Source organism: Peromyscus maniculatus, chromosome 10, assembly GCF_049852395.1.
Source record: "Peromyscus maniculatus bairdii isolate BWxNUB_F1_BW_parent chromosome 10, HU_Pman_BW_mat_3.1, whole genome shotgun sequence".
Classification (NCBI taxonomy): Eukaryota; Metazoa; Chordata; class Mammalia; order Rodentia; family Cricetidae; genus Peromyscus; species Peromyscus maniculatus.
In genome coordinates, this window is record NC_134861.1 from 88677352 (window position 1) to 88702532 (window position 25181).

The 25181-nt window shown below is 41.1% G+C and overlaps 1 protein-coding gene across 3 annotated transcripts in view; it reads left to right on the forward strand.

The window, feature by feature from the left end:
• Mrpl1 (mitochondrial ribosomal protein L1) overlaps positions 1-12606 on the forward strand; it is a 58555-nt gene extending 45949 nt beyond the window's left edge. For all 3 annotated transcript variants that reach the window (XM_076546681.1, XM_006996871.4, XM_015990121.2), the window contains 2 exons: positions 10980-11061; positions 12326-12606. In XM_076546681.1, the coding sequence (XP_076402796.1) occupies positions 10980-11061; positions 12326-12432 (189 nt within the window). In that variant the 3' untranslated portion in view covers positions 12433-12606. The remainder of the gene's footprint in view (positions 1-10979; positions 11062-12325) is intronic.
• Positions 12607-25181: the final 12575 nt, after the last annotated feature.

The following is a 25181-nucleotide window of genomic DNA, read 5'->3' on the forward strand; positions in this document are numbered from 1 at the left end:
TATCCCAGATATATGGAATGTATGAACCCTGACCATAGCCCTCATGTGCATATCTCCTATGTATGGAATGTATGAACCCTGATTGTAATTCTCATATGCGTATCCCGTATATATGGAATGTATGAACCCTGACCGTAGCCCTCAGGTGCATATCCCATATATATGGAATGTATGAACCCTGACTGTAGCCCTCAGGTGCATATCCCGTATATATGGAATGTATGAACCCTGACTGTAGCCCTCAGGTGCATATCTCGTATATATGGAATGTATGAACCCTGACCGTAGCCCTCATGTGCATATCCCGTATATATGGAATGTATGAACCCTGACCGTAGCCCTCATGTGCATATCCCGTATATATGGAATGTATGAACCCTGACCGTAGCCCTCATGCATATCCCTTATATATGGAATGCTGAGAGGTCCCTCTTCCTTACCCCTCAACCCCTGTTCCTTGTCTTGGCTCCCAGGATGGATAGTAAGGCCTCATTCTCTGGCTCAGAGGAGACAAAAGAAGTTTGGCTTGAGGTTAATAGTATATAGTAAGGCATCCAACTAGTTTTACACTGGCTGCCTTTGTATTTTGAACATTTATAGTAACTTTACTCTGTTTCCATCTCCAGAAAAGAGATAGTTGCTCATATCTGATACTCTGAGAATTATTTGACATTAAAAATAATTGTTATAATTTATACATTATACTTATTTTCAGATTTAGCTTTCCTCCTCTCAACCACTTTTTCCCTCTTTTTATAACCTTTTGAATTTTTGTTTTCTTTTTATCTCTCTACTTTTTTTCTATACTGTTCCCTGTGTTTTGATTGTCTAACAGCATGCCAGGAAGACCAAAAAGAATTAAATTTGTGGGGAAAATGCATCTGAACTGATATAAAGTTTGTATTGTTTCATAGTTACCTTGCCTTCTCGGTAGTGTGCTGTTTGACCAGCTCTGATCGCAGTAATACCATGTGTGTTTGCTCCTGTAACCAGTTGTCCTTCCCGTTGTGTTCTTAGATCACCAGACAGAGTCCTATGAGGGTACTGTGGAATCAAGCTAAGTCAGGGGCTGGGAGATGACTCAGTTGGTACATGTTTGCTGGATAAGCATGATGACCTGGCTTCAGATCCCCAGTACCCATGGAAAAGCCTGACATAGTGGTACGATTATAGTGCCTATAATCTTGGCACTGGGGAGCTGGAGACTGGAGGATCCCTCAGGCTCTGGCTACCTACTCTTGCCAAATTGTTGAGCTCCAGGTTCATAAGAGACTGTTTCAAAAATAAAGTGGAACATGATTAAAAGAGACACCCAACACTGACCTCTGGCCCCCACACACGGGCCCCTATGTACACATGCCCCTGCACATACACACACATGCACATGAAATCAAGTCTGTAATAGAAAACAGCATTATTAAGAAGTTGCCTGAGCTGGGCATGCTGATGCATGCCTGCAGTCTGAGCACTTGGGGGGGGGGGGGAGTTAATGGAGGAGAATCACAAGCTTCTGCACAGCCAGGGCTACAGAATAAGAGTTGACCTCAGAAAAACAAAAAGAAAGTACCTGTTCCAAAATATGAATGCCATTGTGTTTATATCCTACGAGTTACATGTTTTTAACTTACTGATACATGATTAGAACATAAAATGCAGAATATTTGAGAATAAATTACAAAAACTACTGGAAATGGTGGAAATAATGAAGAGTATGCTTTAATGCATTTATTTATATAATAGTTTAGTTCTGACATTAAATTATCATAACACTGAAGCAAAACAACTTTATTAACCCTTTACAGTCACATAAATACCTAATTTGGAAGCGTTATAAACAATAATGTTCTGGGCAATCAAACCTAAGCTTGTTTTCTGTGAAAGAAGAAAGGGGGCCCACAACTGAAATCTGTTTACACAGAGCGTGTCAAACCCTGGTTTAACTAGTATGTCTTGTCTGGGTTTCAGATATATTTGGAGCTTTGAACCGTGTAGTGTAGAGGTAGTACCTTTGATGTGCTATTTTTTGTGTTCTTTTTAAAGTTGAAGACATGTTTGAAGTTGTAGACATGGTCCATTCATGGGTATCACTCTACTTGTTTATATAATAGTAGGCTGTCTTGAGGCAAGAATGTTCTCAGTCTGGCATTTGATAAAAGCTGAAGTGTAATGTAACAGAAGTAAACAAATGCAAGGGAGGGGCATGAATGTAGTTAGATATTATGATGAATGAGAGTTCTCACAACAGTGAACGTGTTAGAACAGCGGAAGTGAGCATGTCGGAGGGCAGTTAGACAAGGTTTACTTTACAGCGACTAGGTCCATGGATTAACATAGTGAATGACAAAGACTAGTGTTTGTCAGATACTGTCAGATGTCTCAGTGAAAGGGAGCAAGCCATTGGCTTGTGGCTCATGGCCATATCCACTTCTTTCCCCTCATTCTGTCCAGCCAGTTAACTTTTCCTTGTATGATTTTTCGTGTAGTACAGTGTATGTGTCATAAATGAGGGGATTATAACTAGAGGAAAATGTACTGGAGAATGTAAAATACAGGAGGTGGAGCGTGTCCATAGGAGGTAGAATGTGTCAGTAGTAGATCTGAGATCTCCAAGGGTGCAGTGCTAAGACAGAGGAGGAACTATATTCACCCAAGATCCCAGTGCCTACTTCAGGTGCTCAAAACTACCAGTAACTCCCACTTCTGGGGATCTGGTGCCTCTGGACTCCAGGGGCACCCATACTCACATGCACATAGCCACACAAACACACAATTGACTCATAATTTGTAAAATAAAATAAATTTAAAACATGATTTTTTAACAAATTCAAAACTAATACTCATATATGGGCTTTAAAACCGAAGGCCTGAACACTGAAATATGGCCCAGCCCTTTACTGAAAATGTTTGTCAACCCTACAGTACTAGATGCATACAGAGAAGCCTGGGAGGGTCTCACTCCACGAGAGATGGTGCAGTTGTAGTATGCACTCTGCCTTTCCCACCGGATGCAGCTATGAGAAAACCTGACAATGTATGGTGCGCCTGGCTGAGGGCTATGAAGAGGACACAGTAGCAGTTTGCAGGAGCCCTGGAGGAGAAGTACCAAGCTGACAGTGCGTCTTAAATGTCTCCTTCAGTTGGTATCAGGCAGGTCTCAGCAGAGCCTCACAGTGACAGGCAAGGGACATGAGTGCATCCACAGGCTGTATATGAACTTCTGAAGATAAACATGGAGACTGCAGATGACAGAGTCAGAGAACTTGAAGATAGGTCACAGAAATTAGTCAATTTGGAAAGCAGACACCCCCCCCCCCACACACACACACAGAACAATAAATAAGTAAAAGGAGAGCTCATAGGACAGTGACAGAAGATGGAAACTTCCTATCATTGGAGCCCCAGAAGGAAAGGAAGAAGCATCCTGCAGGAAATTAACTCAGCACCTGCTTTGGAGAGGTTAGAACTTCCGAGTCTAGGCTCATAGCAGAGAGCCCCCACTCTGGAAAACAGCGTAGTGCAGTTTACAGAGCTAACCATGCACTAGTAGTACAGTCCAGCTCTTCTGCCCAGGGTTACTCCACAGAAATAAAACATTTACCGAGAAACTAAAACTCAGATTCACAGATATCTGGACATGCATCTTTACATGGCAGTCAAGTGTCCCTTACTGGAAATACTTAACAACCAGCAGTATTTCTGTGGCTTTGTTGCTTGTTTTGTTTGAACAAGTTTGGGATATTTGGAGATTTTACTAGGTGAGTTTCCATAACCTGAAAAATCTAGAACATTCCAAAATGCAAAATGTAAAGCATCATTTTGGTGCTCCATTTCAGATTTTTTAGCTGGGTGTGATGGTGTGCGATCTGTAATCCCAGCACTCGGAAGGCAGAGTACAATAAAAGAATCTCTGAGAGCTTAAGACTGGCTTAGGCCACATGATGAGTCCATACAGCTCGTGTCTGTCTATCTCAAACGGAAAAAGATTTGGGAGCATTTCAGAATTTATTTTTACTTTATCTTACTGTTTTTGAGTCAGGGTCTTTTGTGTGTATTCCAGAGTGGCCTCAAAACACCTTTTCATCTGAGATTGGCTTTGGAGTATTGGGACTCCAGGAATGTGCCACCATGCCTGGCCTAGGTGGTGCTTCTGATTGCATTCATGGCCTTGGGTGGTAGTCAAGACCTCTGCCAACTGAGCTCCATGTTTTAGATTTTGTGACTAGGGATGCTCAGCCTATAAATGTAAACTCATGTCCCATTCGGATGGACTAAAACCATCTCTGGTACTTTCAAACAGTGTGACCCTACGCAGCAATAAAAAGTTTAAACTGTTGATAGGAATAAATGTTCAGATAGATCTCGGAAGGTTGCTTACAGACATCAAAGGAAGACAACAGAGGAAGAAAGGCAGATGGATTTCATTAAGACTCCAACTTGACACTGACGGCTCAGTGTGACCTCCATGTGTGCAGTGTCTCTAAAACAGAGAATTGTGCCACAAATAATAAAAATACAAAGTTTTAAAGTGAACCAAGCTTCAAATACAGCTCTCTCCAAAGGAGACACATAAATGGCCCCAAACAGTGAAGACATACAAAGCAGCAAGCCATCAGGAAAGTACAGGCTAAAATCACAGGGAGACACCAGTTCACACCTTTTAGGATAGCTATTTTCAGCGTGTGTGTGTGTGTGTGTGTGTGTGTGTGTGTGTGTGTGTGTGTGTGTGTAAAATAAGTGTTGGTGAAAATGGAGAGACTGGAGTTCTTACACATTGCTAATGGGGACACGAAATGCTTCAGTTTCCATCAAATGGTATGTCAGTTCCTTGAGTGCTAAGTAGAATTACCATGTGATGCAGTTCTGTCTCTAGATATGTGGTAAGAAGAACAGAAAGAAATACTCAAACTGTAAGTATGGCTATGCTGATACAGTAGCCTGAAGGTGCAAAGAAATCTAGGGTCCATCATCGAAGAGCAGATGGACAAAATGTGACATGTGTAGAGAACAGAGCATCCGAGTATCTTAACGAAGGAGGTTCTGGCATATGCTTGTGTTTGAATCTTTTTTTTTCTTTCTTTCTTTCTTTTTTTTTTTTTTTTTTTTGGTTTTTCGAGACAGGGTTTCTCTGTATAGCTTTGCACCTTTCCTGGAACTCGCTTTGTAGACCAAACTGGCCTCGAACTCACAGAGATCCGCCTGGCTCTGCCTCCCGAGTGCTAGGATTAAAGGCGTGTGCCACTGCTGCCCAGTTTATTTTTTACTTTTTGAGGAGCTGGGGATTGAATCTTGGGCCTCACACATGCTAGGCAAGTATTCTACCATTGAGCTGAACCCTCAGCCCTGATCTTGGAATTTAAAAAAAGATTTGTATATTTTTTATTTTATGTGTATGAGTATTGTTCCTACCTGTGTGTAGCACAGTGCATCCACATATGACATGTATGGAGGCCACAGGAGGATGGAGGCTACCATGTGGGTGCTCTGAAAGATAAGTGCTTTTAACAGCTGAGCCACCTCTCTAGTCCTGGGGTTTTTAATTTTAAATACTGAACAAAAGCCGGTTGATTGTTCGGAGAATATATGTACCTAAAAAGGTGTTTGGAAAATCCTGACTGGCCTCGCTCGGACTGGAGAGAGGTCTCAAAATCCCTGGCCTCGCTGATGACCCCTGAGCGCTTTCACCACCGCCTGCTCCATGCAGGTGCTGCCGTAGTTTGTGTCCTTGGTACACACTGAGTTTGGTATCCTTAACACTGTGTCTTAGGCCCTCTCCTATGCCATAAAAATTCTTGCAAAGAATTTTAATAGCTCTTTTTATGGTCTCTTGTGTAGATATATCATAATTTATTCAACCTTATTCCTTTTGTTGGGCATTTAGATTGCTGCTAATGTCTCATTGCTATGAAACTGCTTCTAAGAACATAAATTTGCATTTCTCATACACCCAGAATATATTGTGTCTGTATACATGCATAGTTGTTTATTGACAAGAAGTCCATATTTATTGAGGTTAAAACATGAACTATTTTTTCCCAGTCACTGCTTCCAGCTCTGCTCAGTACAGCTTCCCCTCTGTTGGACACAAGCATGGTAGGCAGATACCGTGGGTCCAGTGGCTGTTCATGGTTGAAAGGGCAGTTAATCCAGTTTCTAATCCCAGTCTCATAGCCAGAGACTTCCTTTGCCCGAGTGTTTGTGACGTTAGTGGTCTGAAGTAGAGAGGCTTACTTGGTCCTCAGCCTTCTCTTGCTCTAGACCTGGGAGTACATGGGCCAAAGCTATCTTTGCTTACAGCACCATTTTGGGGCCCAATTCTTCTGGATTCTGGGTATAGACAGTTCTGGCAGAGAATGTGAAGGGGAAAGCTGGACGCTTGTGCTTACCTGGGAGTATTTACAGTCACTGGATTGTTGGTGCCTGCTAGCCATCTAATGGTTAGAACTCCACATAGCACAGGGTGTACCAGCAGCCTCTTTTTACAGGGGTCCCTGGTCTCCCCACATGAGGTGTCTGGAGCCTACCATCTCTCCTGGCTTCTGTTTCTACTTTGAAGTGAGAGAGAAGACAGTAGGTGGCCTTAACTATTGGTATCTTTCTTTTACGTAGGATAGAAGACTACATTTTCTATTTTTGTTTCCAGATTTGGGCCCTGTCATCAACCATAAAGAACTTGTTTCAAATGCATGCATAAAATTTACAACAGCTGTTGAAATTGTTGCTAGGAATTTTTCCTACTGTTATTTTTAAATTGCAATGCAATTCTTAGCCAAACAAAACATTTCGCCTCATCTGCATAGTAGACACATAATAATCATAAGCTAAAAGTCTACTGGATAAAAAGCATCGTGTTCTTTTAAGTAAAACAGCATGAACAAAATCCTTTCTTGCTCTGGAAGGAAGTAATGGTTGCTTTTGCTCAGTCACTTCTTAAATGTCTCAGCTGTTTTTGGTGCCATAGTCCAGCAAACCTGACTCTGGGCAAACCTCAGCTCCCCACCTGTCCTGGTAAAGAAAGTTCTGTTGGAACACAGCTGCACTCAGTTATGGGTTGCTTTAACTTCTGTTTTGCCCCAGCAGCCTTGAGCAGTTGTAACAAGAGTCCACACGGCTTGCAAAGCCTTACACATTTACTGTCTCACCATTTACAGAGAAAGTGTGCCAAGTCCTGTTTTTATGTACTTCTTCCAGAATTCTTTCTAAAGCAGATAAGATATGTGATTCATCTGCTTAGCAACATTAAGTCACTTCTTACTGTTGGTAAGATAAATCCTGAAGTCTGCAAATCTATTTGCAACCAATCTCAAACCATTATTAATATCAAATTCTCTATTTCCTGGTATAACCTGAAGACCAGTTAAAGTTTGGCCCCTGGATTTACTTTGTTGAGCCTACTTAGTAATCTGGTTCAGGTTTGTTGAAGTTGGCATTTTCAAGGTAGAAAATACGCATGGAAATCCAGGTTACATCCTGTTGAGAAATGAGGACTTGGAATGGCACTGGTCCCACAACCCTGTTAGGGATTCCCTTCGGGTGAAAGTCCTCCCGTCTGCACACCTGTACTGGGGGGAAGGGGGGCATGCCATCAGCCCTACACCCTTTCCTCTCCAGTCTGGTCTCTAGACCGTGCCACCTGATCTACTTTGTTATCTGCCTAGAGCATCCTTTTGTTCTTCAGAACTCTTCATCCTTTAAGACCCAGCTTTGCTGTCAAGTGTCATCAGTCACATCTTCCTCCCTGGTGCTTGTGGTCCTGTTCGTCTAGTTAGAGAGGCCCTTAGTGACTGCACTGTATCCCCGTCATCTTCCTGCTCCTTCTTACCAGCATGCTGCTTGACAAGGGGCAGAGGTTATGGACCTTTTCTAAATTCTGTGGTGGTAATAGCTAAACAGTTGGAAAACAGTAAAGGGTTGATGAGACAAATATTAATAATTTCCCTCTTAAATGCATGTTCTTTTCCTCTGGGTGCCTCACATAGTTCCCGGGATCTTTCCTCCTCTTGGCTGACAACAAACTCGTCTGCTTCTCAGACCGCTGGCACAGTATAACTGTCAGGATCACAAGTGACGGAGTGGAGGGGTTTCCTCAATACTCCCCGCATTCCATAAGGCTTAGACGTGTGACCCCGCTTCTCATGTGTGTGCTTTTGGTGTTTGGTTTTACTTTGTTTTTGGAACATAATCACACTATGTAGCCCAGGAGCAAGCTGGCTTCAAGTTACTAATCCTGTTGGCTCAGTCTCCCCAGTGCTAGGACTGTGTAGTCTGATTCCACACCTGACTTACATGTGCTCTTGGATAGATGATTTGTTTTCTGGGTCTCAGTTTTTAGTTGTAAGTGAGTAACAATAATAATATCTGCTTCAGAGTTCTTAGGAGAAATGAATGAGTCTGTCTGTGGAGAAGTTTAAGAGCTTAACCCAAAGTGAGTTCCCTTTAAATGGAGTTATGTAATCAATTATTGTTCTTACAGCTTTCTTAATGTTCTGGAGAGACATGCAGTTAGCCTTCCTTCCCCAGTTTACATGCTATGGCTCATGGGAAGTAAAAGCTCTCTGTTAAGCCACACTTGATTTAACTTTAGAATCTTGCAGTAGGAGGGAGTGTGGGGGTCAATGGTAGAAAAGTGCTTATCCGAGGCATCAGTCCTCTGCGGTTCCCAGTTACAGCTGACCAGTCATCTGGAGATTAGAGAACGTTATCAGAGCTCTATCCGAACATTACAGTCACAGAAGCTGACCACTTAAAAAATATTTATTTCTACTCTATTTATGGGGTCTTTGGTTGTTGTTTCTGTTTTTTTGCCTGCATGTATAATCTGTGTGTAACATGCATGCAGTGCTCATGGAGGCCAGAAGAAGGCATCACATCCCCTGGAACTGGAGTTATAGATGGATGTAAGCCACCATATGTGTGCTGGGAATTGAAACTGGGTCCTCTAGAAGAGCAGCTGGTGCTTTAACTGCTGAGCTACTTTTAAGTCAAAATGTAATCAAACTTAATATTTCCTTTTATTTAAGGTGCAATAATATCTATAAATTTTATTACATTAATTTATGCAGTGTGTGTGTACACGCACGCTCACACAGACACAGACATGCCATAGCACACAATCTGTAGGAGTCAACTTCTCTTCTTCCACCATGGGGCTTGAAGTTGAACTTACGTCATCAGATTTGGCCAATAAGTGTCTACCTGCTGAGCCATCTCACTCACCCAGATTTATAGTCTACATGGAGAGAGAGGAGGGGGAGAGAAGTGGAATAACATTCTATGAAATAGTCAGACAGTAAGTAACTGGTTATGATACTTCCAAGTGGTGTGGTAAAGTACTTTAAGGGTTACCTATGTCATTCTCACCTTTCCTGTGAATGTAGAATTTTCATCCACCTCACTATAACATAATGGTTATGTCATGAAATGGTAACTCCAGACAACAGAAATGCTACTCAATATCTGTTCACCAGAGCAGCATCAGGGTACATCAGGGAGCTTTTCAGATGGACATGTTACCATTTCCGTCTTTACAGAACTTAGGGCTCCGAATATACGTACCTGTAGCTACTCATTCAATCTCTAATTACTAAAAAAATAAGCTGACTTCTAAGGTTTCATAGAGATAAAATTACTTTAAACTCAATGATCAATGGTGCACATAGATCGTTTTATCAGGTATGATACTGTAGGCCCTTTATTGACTTAAAAGGGTTTTTTTTATGAAAGTGTCATTCTGGAAAACTGTGTATGGTTTTTGTTCTTATAAGGTACGTACTGTTTATTGGCAATATGTGTCTTGTGACAGTGAAACATTTAGTTCTTTGTCGGTGGTAATTTTTAGCTCTGAGACTTTGCTTTATAAGCTCGAATTAAAATAGACTGGAAATTGAGCTAGCAAAATGGGGTGTCAAAGTTTCTATTTTCTAGTGATTCACCTCAAAAATTATAAATAGACAAGCCCTCTCTGAGAGTGATTCCTATACAGTAGTGTAAATGTCACACCTTTGAATAAACAGTCTGTCTGTAGTTTGCTCACATCACACTTAGAATACAGAACCTGGCCGCTCCAGAAGGGTGTGCATTATTTAAAGTTCATCTATATGTGTTTTGCTTTTTAATTTTTATTCTCTGCAAAAAGTAGAGGTTTTTTTTATCCACTGTAATCCATAGTCCTCCAAAATAGACAAACTCAAGCCAGTACAAGTGGTTCTCACACTGGCCCAGGGGTCCCATTTCTTCAGGAGTCTTTCTTCTCATTCCACCTTTCTCAGAAATCCCTGAAGACTCTGAAAGCAGGGTGTGTGTGTGTGTGTGTGTGTGTGTGTGTGTGTGCATGCTTGCATGCATGCACATTTTTTCTTGAGCAAGTTCTCATGACCTTGAGCAAGGTTTTTCAGACATGTTCATGGGTATTCTTGGCTGATATGAAATATAACATAGACTTCTCAAGCATGTGTGACGTGTCTATGCCTCCGACCCTGGGGAGACAGAGACAGGAGGCCTGGAGCTCAGTGGCCAGCCAGCCTAGGCAACCAGTGAGCTACAGGCTCTTCAGAGACCTGTCTCAAAACCTAAGGTGAAGTGCGATAGAGGAAGACACCCAACACCGACCCCCTGACTTCTGCCCACACATGTGCGCAGATGCAGCCACCCACCCATACCCATATAAATAAAAGATCCCTAAGGATGAGTGAATGGTATGTATATTTGGGGCGTACTTTGGAGAACTTACTTGGAAATTGCCCAACCTCAAATGGGAAAACTTAAAAATAGCCCACTAGGATATATTCTGTAAAGTCACTCTTGACATCTAAAGAGTTACAGGGCTCTTGCTATTTGTCTTTACAGTAGAGTGTTTCAGTAGGTCATTGCATTAGATAAATCCATAAAGACACCATCTAGAGTACATCCTGATGCAGTCCCCAAACTGTCGTGTCTCCTCATTTTCCTGTGATAAAGATGTTACATCTATCTGTTTCTTTCAGTTGGATATGCCAAGTGACCAGTTAACTGCCAATCTTCAAGCAGTTATAAATGAAGTCTGTAGGCACAGACCACTAAATCTGGGTGAGTAGCTGGGTGAGGGTGGACTTCCTTAAACCCCAGTGGTACTTGACTATAACGTAACTATTAATAAAGTATAAATATAAACTAGTCAAAGAGTTAACATACAAGTACTATAGCCATAGTACTTCCAGGGATTAAATAAATAAAATAAAGTTTATTTTTCTAAAGGATCCTTAATTACCTTATTCATGAACATAAGGTTTTAGAGAGGGACTTCTTTATCAGTAATAAAGAACATACCCCCAGACCGTTGTAAATTTGCCTATTATTTCTACTGTTAAATGTATTAAGGTTTAAAGAAAACGAATTGCTTTAGAATTACAGTGGTGTTACATAGGAAAGAAAGTCATTTATGAAATAGTTTGAAACCAGGTGGCCTTCTGAATCTTTGTTTTCTAGCAGTAAGTAGGGACTTTTGTCACAGCAGGAGAGTCTCCGTGGAAACGGGTGACTCTCATCGTGGGGAGAACCACTAACTCGGGCACTGTGGCAGCGGAAGACAAGTCACTCCCTGGCTCTTCGGCGTTGCCCGTGTCCCTGCAAACACAGCCCACACTGTGGGTGCCAGGGGACAGCTCGCCATGCTCCAGTGACTGTCCTCATGCAGCTCCCGGGCAGGGGCTGACGAGCGTGCTTCTGTCACCAAGTCAATTAAAACACGTTGGCCACACTTCTGCCGTCCTTGAGAATTAAGCACGTTGGTGATTGAATATCCCATTTATTAATTCTTTCACCAAAACATGGCCAAAGACACCGTGTGTATACAGATTCTCATATTCCATAGGGAACTTTGATCTTCTGAGCTAGCTAGAGAATAATGGACAATACATTCTCTAAAAATTATTTTTCTCTTCTTGCCATTTTAGATGAAGCCTCTTAACTTTGTTCTTAGGAAAAGTCTTTTAATTTGTCGAGAATTTTTTCAACTGTTTGGTACTCAGAGTACCAAACACAGATGGTAATCTGTGCTGGCTGCTTTAGATAAGTATTTAGAGTGTTTCCATCAATGTAAACATCACCCTGCTCCCTTCGCTGTTGATGGTGCAATAAGTAAATACTAGGAGAACATCTTCTGGAGGAAAGGAATGAAGTACCAGTGAGTGTGTCCTTCCTGGGACGACTCGGTGCAGTGAGTTTGTCCAGGATGGCAGCGCAGAGCTTTCTAGGGAGCGTCCGAGTCCCACAGGCTTTCCTAAGCATGGTGCGTGGATCCACGGGGTCGCAGTGAGAAAGCCGCAGCTGCTCTTCCCTTCCTTTGTTCCAGGTCCATTTGTGGTGCGCGCCTTCCTTCGCAGTTCCACCAGTGAGGGTTTGCTGCTCAAGACCGACCCGCTGTTGCCCGAGGAAGCTGAGACCAATGAAGCTGCCTGAGAGCTGTGCTGTGAGATTATCGGGGGCAGGATTAAAAACAACAGAGAAATCTACGAAACCGTGCCATTTCTAGTTGGGTCCCTTGTGTTTTCTCGATCAGTGCACTTAGAAGTCAATTTTAACACTATTTTTTTTTTTTACAGTTTCAAAAATAAATGTCAGTTTTAAAAAATCCTTTCACGTTTCCTTTGTTTAATTTTTTTTTTTTTTTTTTTTTTGGTTTTTCGAGACAGGGTTTCTCTGTGTAGCTTTGCGCCTTTCCTGGAGCTCACTTGGTAGCCCAGGCTGGCCTCGAACTCACAGAGATCCGCCTGGCTCTGCCTCCCGAGTGCTGGGATTAAAGGCGTGCGCCACCAACGCCCGGCCCTTTGTTTAATTTTTATTGTTGTTTATATTTGTCTGGTCTTGGATCCTGTCACATTTTCCTCCTTAGCATCAGTGTTCTGTATTTGGTAGAATCTGGGTCTAGAACAATCTCTAGATTTACAGCTTTCCTTCGGGGAGCAGTAATAACAGCTTCCTCATTCCCAGCAGGCCGTATCACAACTGTTTGCCTTTGTATGCATGGCGGGTGGAGGCGTGTGGGTGTGGAGTCCACAAGTCCAAGCGGGGTGTCTTCCTCAGTTGCTCTGCACATTGACTCTTAGACGCTAAATGTGGGGCTCCCCAGTTTGTCTAGACTGGCTGGCCAGTGAGCTCCAGGAATCCACTTGCCCCACCTTCCAAGTCCCCAGTATTTTAGCAGCCTGGGGAGCTCAAATCACCAGGAACAACTACCGCACCTCATAAAGCTTTTTTCCCCATTGGAAAATTAAAGTTTAGGCACCATTTACCAAGCACAGCAGGAACAGGACAAAATACTAACAGTGACTGTCTTTACTGCACGTGTTCCACCCTCCATCTCCCCGTCACAGGCATAGCAGGGAAATGGGATGCCCAGTTTCCATGGAAAAGGAGTTAACTTGTGTGAGATCAACAAGCAGGCAACAAGAGCAGTGTGCTGAACTGGAGATCATTCTGACTCAGGATCCAAGTGCCCAAGCCTGTGGGCTTTCTTAGCCACTGTTTCAACCACCCAGCTAAGTCACTGCCTTTTCATGTGTTCTAAGATAGACCAAACTTACTGCTACAGTTTCAGGTTTTTAAAGTATTGAATCAAAGTACTGAAGTTTCTTGATTCTCAGGCCCTGGTCAGAGGTGGGCATCTGATTTCCCAGAACTGGAGTTGCAGATGGTTATGAGCCACCCCATGGGTGCTAGGGACCGAACCCAGGTCCTCTCTTCAAGTGCTCTTAGCTGCCGAGCCTTCTCTCTAGCCCTGCATATGTGCTCTTTGAAAGGAATCATTTCTTTTACTCAAATCTCATGGGAAATGAGGAACATTTCATCTCTTTACTGCAACATTCCCTCAACTGCTGGGCATTAAAGTGGTTTCAAGGCCCCCCACCCACTGGTTTTTAAAAAGTAAGATTTCAGTTTTACAGTAAATACTGGTGAATCCCAGACTTTGCTTACATATGAATTACTTAGAAGGCTTGCAAAGCATGATAACTGGTCTTCACCCGGCAGTAGGAGATTGACCTCAGAATTTAGCATTTCTCATCAGGTAGTGAGACTTTGGGGACACTAGGGATACCATGCTACCAACCCTGATTGTAATAAAAAGAAATTCTGATTTTCAGACCAACATCTGTTTGTTCTAAAATTATACAAGTGATCAAAGTGCCAGGTGTAGAGTCACTGTTGTATTTCACTAGCCAATTTATGATTGCAAAATTTGTAGTATAAATCAAGATTTTAGATATATTGTTAAATTAACCTTTATTTTATTTTATGTATATGGGTGTTCCGTCTGCACACCATATATGTGCCTGCCAGAAGAGGGTGTCAAAGCCCCTGGAACTGGAGTTATAAATAGTTGTGAACCATCACACAGAGTGCTATGTGTGCTTAATCCCAGAGCCGTCTCTCCAGCCCCAAGATTTTTAAAGATTTAGATAACAAAAAACGCACATGCCCTGAACCTAGAGTCGGGAGATATTTCTAACTTTCTGGTCTATTCCTGTCTACAAATAATTAAAATTCTGTGGTAACCCCATGGACAAGCAAGTTGTCATATAAGACAAACAGGCACGTGACAAGATGATCACTTGATCCCAAACACCCCCCTACAATACACCTCTCAACAAGTGGCATGTAGTCGGAGGTGATGTCATAAGACATTAATTAGCATACTAATGTAATACACAAGAGAGACAAATTTGGTAACTTGTTAACAAAACCAGACACTTTGAATTTTTATATCAAGCAGTTGACCTCACTGTCCAGTAGGTGGCGACAATAGCCTTTCATATGGCTTTTGGATGGCTGTAGATTGAATTGATTTCTCACCTGACCGCAAATAAAATAGTAAAGATAATCCTGTATAGACCAGTTGGAGCTTTGTTTAGAGTAAGTGGTTTGTTTGTATTCTATTTTGGTCATGTTGCAGAGGTTTCTTTGGATATCTAATGGATACTTAAAAGTTTTTCTTTGTGTCTAAGTGTGCGTCTGGATATGCATGGACAGGTGCACTACACATACAGGTTCCCACAGAGCCAGAGGACAGCAGTGGACCCCTTGAAGTTGAAGTCACAGGTGGCTGTGAGCTCTGCGACATGGTGCTTGGAACCAAACTTGGGTTATTTGAAAGAACAAGAAGCCTTAATCACGGGGCTGTCTGTCCAGCCTCTATTGTGTAACCCTGAGTTTGAAAGGTGGTTATTATAGAAAATTTCAGATGTGAAGGAAACAAAATAAGAAAACCATGGACACCCACTTGCATATCAACCAGATTTGGCAACTCAACATCCTGGTGTGCTTCTGTCTGTGTTTTTACCTACTCACCTCCATAATTAATGGCCAATCCCATTTATCATACAACTTAACCTAAGAAGTTTAAAAGGCAGCCAAACTATAATTACAAGTTTTTATTTTTCAAAACCCATTGTTTCTGTGTTTCAGTATAACCATTGCAAATCATTCATATTTCTTTAATAAATATATTTTTTCACATAATAATGGACAGAATAGTCTAGTACTTGGAGAACTCTGGGCATAGAAACATAATTGGCCACAAAAGGTGATATGTAAATGTTAATGTTTAAAAAAATAAGAATTGTATTCCACTTAATTTTTCTTAGATAAAAAGTTGTAATTTATTCTCATAAGGGATAGAAAAGGTTTGAATATACCTATATCTAAACATATGCAAAGTTAGAGAAAATAATTCTTTTGGGGCCAACAAAATGCTCAGAGGCGCTTGGTGCACATGACCTGGCAGCCATTGTTCAATCCTCAGAACCCACAAAGATGGAAGGACAGAACCAACTCCACCAACTTGACCTATAACACAGCAGTCACATACACACACATGCACATGCACACGTACACACACACACACACACACACACACACACACACACACACACAGAAGAGGGGGTCGACAAATGAACAATCTATTTTAACAAATAGAAACACTTGAAATTTTGTCACAAAGTTTGAAGTTTGTCACAAGGAAGAGTTTGAAGAAAGATGTTAGTGTCCTGTAAATCCCAAGGCAATTTAAATTTGTTATATTTCCTTTTTTCCTACTCCCTTGTTGAGGGCACAAAGGTCCTTGCACCCGCAGATCACTGGGAAAACCAGGGATATCAATCATGCAGGAGTGTTTCCTCAAAAGGGGAAATAACTTATTTTCCTCCCAACAGGCTTGGAGTGGATATTGTTAAGGACCTGTGACCTTTTGTTATCTGTAGAGGCAGGCCTCATCCAAATCCCCCAGAATGTCTATTCCAGACTCTCTATCCCTAGATCTTTATCTTTAGCTCCCAGTTAATAGAACTCATACTTAGGGGAGATATCACATGTACTTTATAGCATGTTGACCTCTATGTTATCTTAGTCAGAGACCACATAAATTCTAGGACCTTAAGCTACAGAACCTACCCTCATGGTCACTTGTACTTTGTAGAGGAGTTTCTATGTAGTCACACCGTAAGCTTTATTTTGCACCTGGTATTGGAATGACTGTTGTCTGAATACCTTTTTTTCCCCAAAATTCTATTATGTTGAAGTATGCCTACAGTAAACTGACTCTAGAAGTTTTGATTCAGGCTGGTGAAGTCAATGTGAACCGAGTTTTCATTCTCTAATCTTTGCAGTTCATTTTCCTGCCTATTGTGACACCTGTAGGGACCCCCTCACTCCATATGTGGACATCTGCCCTACCACTGTGGAGGCCCACATTACTCAGGAGCAGAGAATCTGAGCTTGCTTTACCCAGCAGGGCTGCATAAGAAGATGATTTGGCCAGGGGCGTGGTTACCAGGTGTTTGGAAGGGTCTACACTTGGCTGTGCAGTGTGCTTTGATCTAGCAAGGGGGAGGTCTTTTGCCCCACCCCATGGCATTGTTATAAAAAGCTCTTTTGAAGAGGCAGAAGGGATTGTTGGGTTTTGATCCAGGTCCTCCCAAAGCTATCCTGTGTTTCTGTCTTTCTCTTCTTTGCTATCTTTCTGTCTAAAGTTTCTTATTCCTCTCTCCTCCTCATAGGAACACTTTTCAAAGGTGGGAGCTGGTCTCCCACAGATGGTGCCAGAACTAGGGACTTGGGTGCAGAGGAGATAAGGGAAAGTAGGAAGCACCATGGGACATGGTTGGACATGTCCAGTTATGAATTATGAAAATGTTAGGTGGTGGTATTTTATTCTTCAGGAGCAAAAACTGAATATAGATAAAGCAGTGTGGCTAAAAGTTAAGGCGAAGCAAGTAATAAAATTTAGGCTATAGCACCGGGCGGTGGTGGCGCACGCCTTTAATCCCAGCACTCGGGAGGCAGAGCCAGGCAGATCTCTGTGAGTTCAAGGCCAGCCTGGGCTACCAAGTGAGTTTCAGGAAAGGCGCAAATCTACACAGAGAAACCCTGTCTCGAAAAACAAAACAAAACAAAATTTAGGCTATAGCAAGTATCTATCTCTCTGTCTATGTTTCTCTCTTTCTCTCTCTCAATTTCTATCTATTAAATCAGGTAAAACTATAGGGTTAGGTATATGGATATTGTGTAGGCTTATTAGGAAGGAATTTAGGGTAAGAGTAGAATTTCCCTAGTGCCAGCTCTGGCACAGAAAACAGTATCTGGGAACAAGCAGCCACTGAGGACTTATCATTCTGAGAAAGAAAAGCTGATACGGAGCAGGGAAATAGTAGGCAGATGTTTGTGTATTCACTTGTAGGGAGTTTGAAAACTGGGGGACTTCAGGTAGAACAGCAATAAGTGCAGAGGTTCTTGGAGTTTGTAGAGGAGCTGTGCCCTTGCTTTTCTGACTGTGGGACTCTGGACATAGACTCCTGGGGGAGAATTGGAGTTAAAATGCAACAATATTCTGAGGAACCATGGGCTGGAAAAGATTCCAGTGGAATCTTTTGGGACAGTTTGAGATCTGAGTCCTGAGCAGCAGGGGGAATTTTCCCTGAGGTGGACATAGGCAAGACAAAACCTTCCACTCTGCCGGAGCTGTTGCTAGATGGGGGCATTTTTACAAAATCAGTCAGGGCCAGTTCCCTCTTGGCCATGAAGCCGAGTTTAAGGAACAAAAGTTTTGGTATGAGGAACTGAAGGGCTTGAGAGACTTAGGAATTTCTCTTTCTCAAAAATTGGAGGCTCTTCAGGTCTCTCCTTCTCAGAATCGTACTCATCTTCCTTCTGTAGGGGCAGAATTAGACTCACCTGGGGGGTCATCTATCAGAATAGCAAAGCCACCCATTATTGTCCTGGCACAAAAGTCTCTTGAAACATGGCAAATCCTTTCTGCTGGTTCTGCATCTCCCCTTCAAGCCAGTATTAGGGAAGCAGTTAGCAGAGGGGAGGAAGTGCAAGGATCTCAAATGTTCCCTGTAATTGAACAGCCAGACACCGAGGGTAATAGAGTGTGAATGCATATAGACAGAGCTGGAGGTGCCATGGCTGCAACTGGCCACAGCTAGGTTTCCTCCTGGACCCAGAAGGGCTGCTTGAGAACTGTAGCTCATAGCAGTGGGGCAGCATTCTGCTGTGCAGCATCAGGCATGAGAGAGCCCTTGGCTTCAGGATGCTCCGGTCTGTAAGCAGGCAGGCCCAGAGACAGGAGGCACAGACAGCCTGGGACAGTAAAAAAGAAAAGAAAAACAACAATAACAACAGCAAAAACAAAACAAACAAACAAACAAACAAAAAACGCTGAGTGGAGCCAGCAGCCAAAGTCATGCAGCTTCTGTTTGCTGACTGTGCAGAGAGCTTTTTCGAGAGGACTCTGCAGCATCTCAGCTATTACCATAGGGGTGATGCAACCTTCTTCATGAGGCAGAGTTCCTAGGGTAAGACTACCATAAAATGCTGCAGTAACTGAAAGCAAAGTTTCAGAGGCTGTTTGAACTGAACTGTTGCATTCAGGTGAACTGCCAAAAATTTTGGTTATGGGTTTCTTTGTATTTGGAACTTTAAGACTGGTATCAGAACTGTCTTTTGGAACTTTTAGACTTGAGAAATGGGATGGACAGGAGTGATTCAATTGCAATGGAACAATTTTTACTTTACTTATGCATATAGACTCTATCAACTGTGATGACTTATGAATTGCTTTGTGTTTTGTGTATGCATATATGCCTTATTAACTGTGGTGACTCACAATTCATCTATCCTCTGTTTTGTTGGAAGAAAATGCAAATAGTTCTGTTAAGAGATCTCTCCTAGATGTTTGCTGAAGTTTGTGAAGTGTAAATAGTCATATATAGAGCATTTGCTTTTGGATGTAAGTTTGTAAGAATTGTAAATATGTATAGTAATGCTCATGCTAGAATTATGTTAATCTGTTGATATTGATGAACCATGGTTTGATGAAGCTAAGTGAGTCTTTAAGTTTGATGCAGTTGCATCAGGAGTTTATTGATTTATTTGATGCAGTTGCATCAAGAGTTTATTGATTTAAAAGGGGGCTTGGCACAGCTAAGGTTGTTATAGACATCTTAGACCCATCCAAAATGGACATTCTATCTTGGTCATCCTCTACTCCTTTACTGGGGTGTGTGGCAGACATAGGGATTGCTGTGATTGTTCCAGCTACTTGCAAGCTCTTAGTGGAAAAGCTGATTGAGAGCTACATGGAGTTAAGCTCTGTACTCCCACTTGCGATTTATAGTATTATGAAGGGGGAATTTGTGGAGGCCCACATTATTCAGGGTCAGAGAATCTGAGCTTGCTTTACCCAACAGGGCTGCATAAGGTGATGATTTGACCACAGGCATGGTTACCAGGTATTTGGAAGGGTCTACACTTGGCTGTGCAGTGTGCTTTGATCTAGCAAGTGGGAGGTCTTTTGCCCCACCCTATGGCATTGTTATAAAAAGCTCTTTTGAAGAAGCAGAAGGGACTGTTGAGTTTTGATCCAGGTCTCCCTGAAGCTATCCTGTGTTTCTGTATTTCTCCTTTTTGCTATCTTTCTCTCTGAAAATTTCTTATCCCTCTCTCCTCCTCATAGGAACCCTTTTAAAAGGTGAGAGCTGGCCTCCCACACACCACTACCACTACTAATTACAATACCAGTTACAATACTATGATATTATTGGGTATAGAGGGCAAAAGGAGACATCTTGGCTCTGAAGTTTCCCACATGCCCAGTGCTTCAGTCACTTTAAATTGATAAACAAGAAGAATCTATGTGTTAAATGAAAATTATAGTATTTTGTATATTGCCAAAGAGTAATCTATGGTGGTACAAAAATGGCAAATGATTCATATTTTATGTTAGTAATTAAGAGGCCTGGAGTATAACACAATGGTAGAGTACTTGCCTAGCATGGTGGAAGTCCTATTTTGATCTCCATAACTACAAAATAAGTAAAGGAATAAGTACAACTCTAATGTCTTGCAGGAAAATATGACTAGAACATAAAGACAATTGAATGGCTATAATTATCACCTATAGTTGGCATTACAGTAGGTAATTGTGCTCATTTTTAAAAGTTAAAGTATTGTTATATAAATTATGCTAACTGCCAAACTTCCACTGTGATTGTATCATTCTTGCCACCTATGTGGCTCTTACACTTTCTTCACATCTTTCAATGTGCCATTTGTTTTTAGCCCTTCTAGTGGGCATGCAGTAGTTATATGCTTTGAGAAAATGAGTTATTTACTGAAAAAGTTTTTTCTGTGAGGCTTTGGGAGCAGAGCTTGGCAGAACTCATTTGGAATGTAGGGATGCTGTATTGTGGTTGCTCTTTAGCTACCATCAGCGGACATTGACTGCCTTCACCAGAGAGAAGGTGTATCATAAGGGCATGATGCTTTGAGTCACAGACGGAAAGTAGAGTCAGATTGGTACTGGGACAGTCCAAGACACCGAACACTCTCAGATCTAAGCTGCAGAAACCAGTGGAGTGTCAGACAGCAGCTGGCAAGGTGGATCAGCTCTGTGTGGTGAACTTGTCCCTACTCAAGACTTAAGAGGAAAGTGTCCGTTTGGTGCGGTTTACTTTACATGCCTGCATGCTGGCTAGGAGAAAGCAGAATTGATAATCTCACCAGAAATGTACGTCGTAAGGTAGAAGAAATTCTCCCTAACAAATACTACAGTGACTTTCTAAAAGAGCACCAAAAAAAGCAAAACTTGGACCCACCTGTTTTTTCAATTAAATATCTCCTGTAAGTCAGTGAAACCAATACCTATATTCAACTCAAAATACTAGCCCTGTACCATCACACATGTGACACTAATCCTTGGACAAACATGGTTTTTCTAATACATTGTTTTGCTGAATGTAATTGTCACGTCTCTTTGATATTATGTATAGCCACCTTTCTAGAGTAGATTATGAGAAAGAGCATGAGCATATGGTAGTGGTGAAGAACACTTTGGAGCCCAACTTTGTGTGGCTGTACATTGTTACTGTTACCTAGGAATGAAGTGTCTTATTGATGTATAATATAAATTTGAAAATATGATCAAAGAGTAAGTAGACAGCTTGATGAATTTTCCCAAAAAGGACACATGCCTGCCATACAGATCCAGAAAGAGGCTAAGGTCAGCACCCCAGAAGTTCTCTTGTTCATTTTGTGCAGTCTATCCCCAAATTAATACTTTGAACTGGGAAAATGACTGGGCTCATTCATTGAATATTTATGAAGTTATTCCATGTTGTATACAGTTATGGTTTGTTTTGTAAAGAATCTCATGGGATTGTGTCACAAATATTCATGCTACTGTTTGTGGACATGTAGAGTGGTGAACCAAGCCCTAACATTTATTAACATTGTTCTCCAGCTCTTTTGGTGACTACACAAGCATTACTGTTTTAATATATACCCAAGAGTAGATCTGTTGAATCATAAATTAGCTAATCTTCCCAAACGTAATGCTCAGCAATGTTTCAAAGTCGTTGTTCCAAGAGATGCTCCCTATGTGGAGAGAGTGCTGGGTAACTTGCCAAAAACATTTTTTAAAAAATTTTAACAATTTTGCTGAATGTAACATTGTTTAGAAAGTTTTTTTTTCCATCACAGGCAATTTATTTTGTTCTATTCATTCACAGTTAATACAGAAAATACTTGGAAACATTTCCATATAATGTTTGACACAGAAATCATCAAATAGAAGTATACAATGTTGACAGGAGGCAGTACATTTATAATTTATAACCCCAAATGTATTTATAAATTAGAAATGGAAAGATCTACAAATGAAATTATGAAGGTTCACCAAAGTCATTTAATCTGTCAGTTTCTCATTCATTTTTATGTCTTAATAATATTCTATTGTATGAATAAGCCACATTTTATTTCTCTCCAGTATTTGATAGCTATTTGAGTTGTTTTAACTTTTTTACTATTAGCAACACACTGCTGTAAACCTTCATGTACATGTTTCATAGGTGCACATTTTCAGTAGTTTGAGGTTATATTCCTAAGGGTAGAATTGTTGAGTAACAGAGTAACAATGTTTTGCATTTTGACCAACCACCAGACTGTTTTGCCAAAGTGGCACATCATTTTACAATCTCACCAAATCCTTGTTTTTAAGGCTCTGATTTTTGTACAAAAGCATTCAATCATTCTGTCAGACCAAACCAGGAAAAGTAAGCTATAGTTCAGAGCTGTTCTATTCCATTTACTATGCAAAGCCATTCTTGGTGTTTGCAACTCTCAGCCCTTTTGAGTATTCTTGCAGTGTTCACCTTTTCCTCCACCACTTTTTTCTTCTTCTTTTTTTTCTGGTTTATTTCTATCTATTACAAATGTATTAAAAAATCCTCCATCAACGCTGCTGATAGCAGCAGGACCTTGAGAAATATACCTTTGGTTTGCCTCAGAAAAGGAACACATATTGCACTGTAAAGTTTATAAAATTGGCGCAAAACATTGTGATAATGTTACAATACCAGTTTTAAGAGTTCAGTGACTAATGGGGAGCCGATGGGATACATGCAGAACTGTGAAAGCGATCTCACTTAGCCAGCTGTACGCGTAGACTGTAAATCTACGTTCAGATCATTTCTGAACTAAGACTATCATCTCAGTTTATCTGTTGAGGTCAACCAGGAAACCCTAGAATATACCTTGATTTTTGTAAAAAACAAAATAGGGGGAGGGGTTTCTTCAGCATTTCAGTCCATGAGTAACAGTATCCTAACAGGCAAAGTGTTCTCTCACTGTCAACATAGAATGAACTGCTGCTGGAGGTCAATTTGGGCTTTAATTTGCATTAGCACTTACATGCATAGTAGTCCAAGTTGTTGACCTCAGAACTTTAAAAAGTAACTCTAAAAAAGTAAAATGGCCCTTCTTGGAAGACTAAAGAAAGACATCCAGCCACAGTTGTAAAAAGTCTCATCAAAACAATATACCCTTTTATGAATTACGCCTCAATTTAAAAAAAAAAAGTAGCCCCAAATAAGAAGCAGCTCTGAAAAAGAAAATATAACTTAAGATATTTGAAAAAAACAAGGTGAATACAGGTTCAAAAATAATTAAGATACATTTTCTTAAGGCTACCTAGAATTAGGCTTTAAAGAATTCTACCATTTCAAGTTTACCACTAGTTACTAGATACCTATTTACAAACAAGATGTTCACTTTTTTTGTTCCTTTATCAAGAGAAAAATCTACCTTCAGACTCTGAGGGTGGTGATGGGGAGGGACTAGAAAACAAGATTCAAACAATCCCATGCAAATATCACATTTTTCAAATGGAAGAACTCCAAACTGCACTAGAAGTTCCAATCACTAAGACACTTTCCATTGAAATGATTTAAGTACATCTGCATGGCACCAAGGTTTAGGCCTAATATAGGCCTGACAACCAAGTCCTTGTTTTCTGGAAGAAAGGCCTCAAAAGTCCCACTCAATTCCACATAACAATACTTCAAAGATCAATTAGGTTTTCATTTCCTTAATATTTTTGTTTTTGACTTCTAATCTTAAAGACTAGATTAAAAATTAGCTCATTTCCCAGAAGGCATGGCTTCCCTTTGCTCTATGAAAGAGTCCACCAAGACCTCTTCCTCAAAACCATCTAGCCCCCAGCCTCCAGCCTGTGTTTGTGATGCATCTTTCTCAACATCCTGAAAAGGTAATGGAGGTCCTCGTTCACAGGCTCATCTGACAGATGGGCTTCAGCATCCACCTTTCTTTTGTTCTTCTTGGCTTTACTGACTTTTTCTTTATTATTTCCTGTATGTACATCTATGTGTTTCGTCTCTGCTGCCTTAGTCTTCGTCGCGGATTTCCAAGTTCTGGTAGTTACCTGGACCACTGACGCATTGCCACAAGACTTCTTCTCTTTTGAAACATCCTTTTTCTCTAGATATTAGGATAGCTACACCTGCTTGTTTCTTAGGTCCATTTGCTTGGAAAGCCTTTTCCCAGGACTTTACTCGGAGGTAGTGTCTGTCTTTGAAGTTAAGGTGTGTTTCTTGTATGCAGCAGATGGATGGGTTCTGTTTTCTTATCCATTCTGTTAACCTGTGTCTGTCTTTGAAGTTAAGGTGTGTTTCTTGTATGCAGCAGATGGATGGGTTCTGTTTTCTTATCCATTCTGTTAGCCTATGTCTTTTTATAGGTGAGTTGAGACTATTGATATTGATGGGTATTAATGACCAGTGATCATTAATTCCTGTTATTTTTTGTGGTTGTGTTGTGTTGTCCTTCTGTGGTGTATGTTGGTGTGGGATTATCTATTGCTTGATTTTTCATGGATGCGTTTAGCTTCTTTGGGTTGAATTTTCCCTTCTAGTGCTTTCTGTAGGGCTGGGGTTGTAGACAGGTATTGATTAAATCTGGTTTTATCCTGGAATATTTTGTTTACTCCGCCTATGGTGATTGAGAGTTTTGCTGGGTATAATAGTCTGGGTTGGCATCCATCTCTTAGTGTCTGCATGAGATTTGTCCATGATCTTCTAGCTTTCATAGTCTCTATTGAGTAGTCTGGTGTTATTCTGATGGGTTTGCCTTTATATGTTACTTGGTCTTTTTCCTTTGCGGCTCTTAGTATTTTTTCTTTGTTCTGTGTGTTTAGTGTTTTGATTATTATGTGGCGAGGGGACTTTTTTTTTTTTTTTTTTTGATCCAGCCTATTCGGTGTTCTGTAAGCTTCTTGTATCTTCATAGGTATTTCTTTCTTTAGGTTAGGAAAGTTTTCGTCTATGATTTTGTTGAATATATTTTCTGTGCCTTTGAGT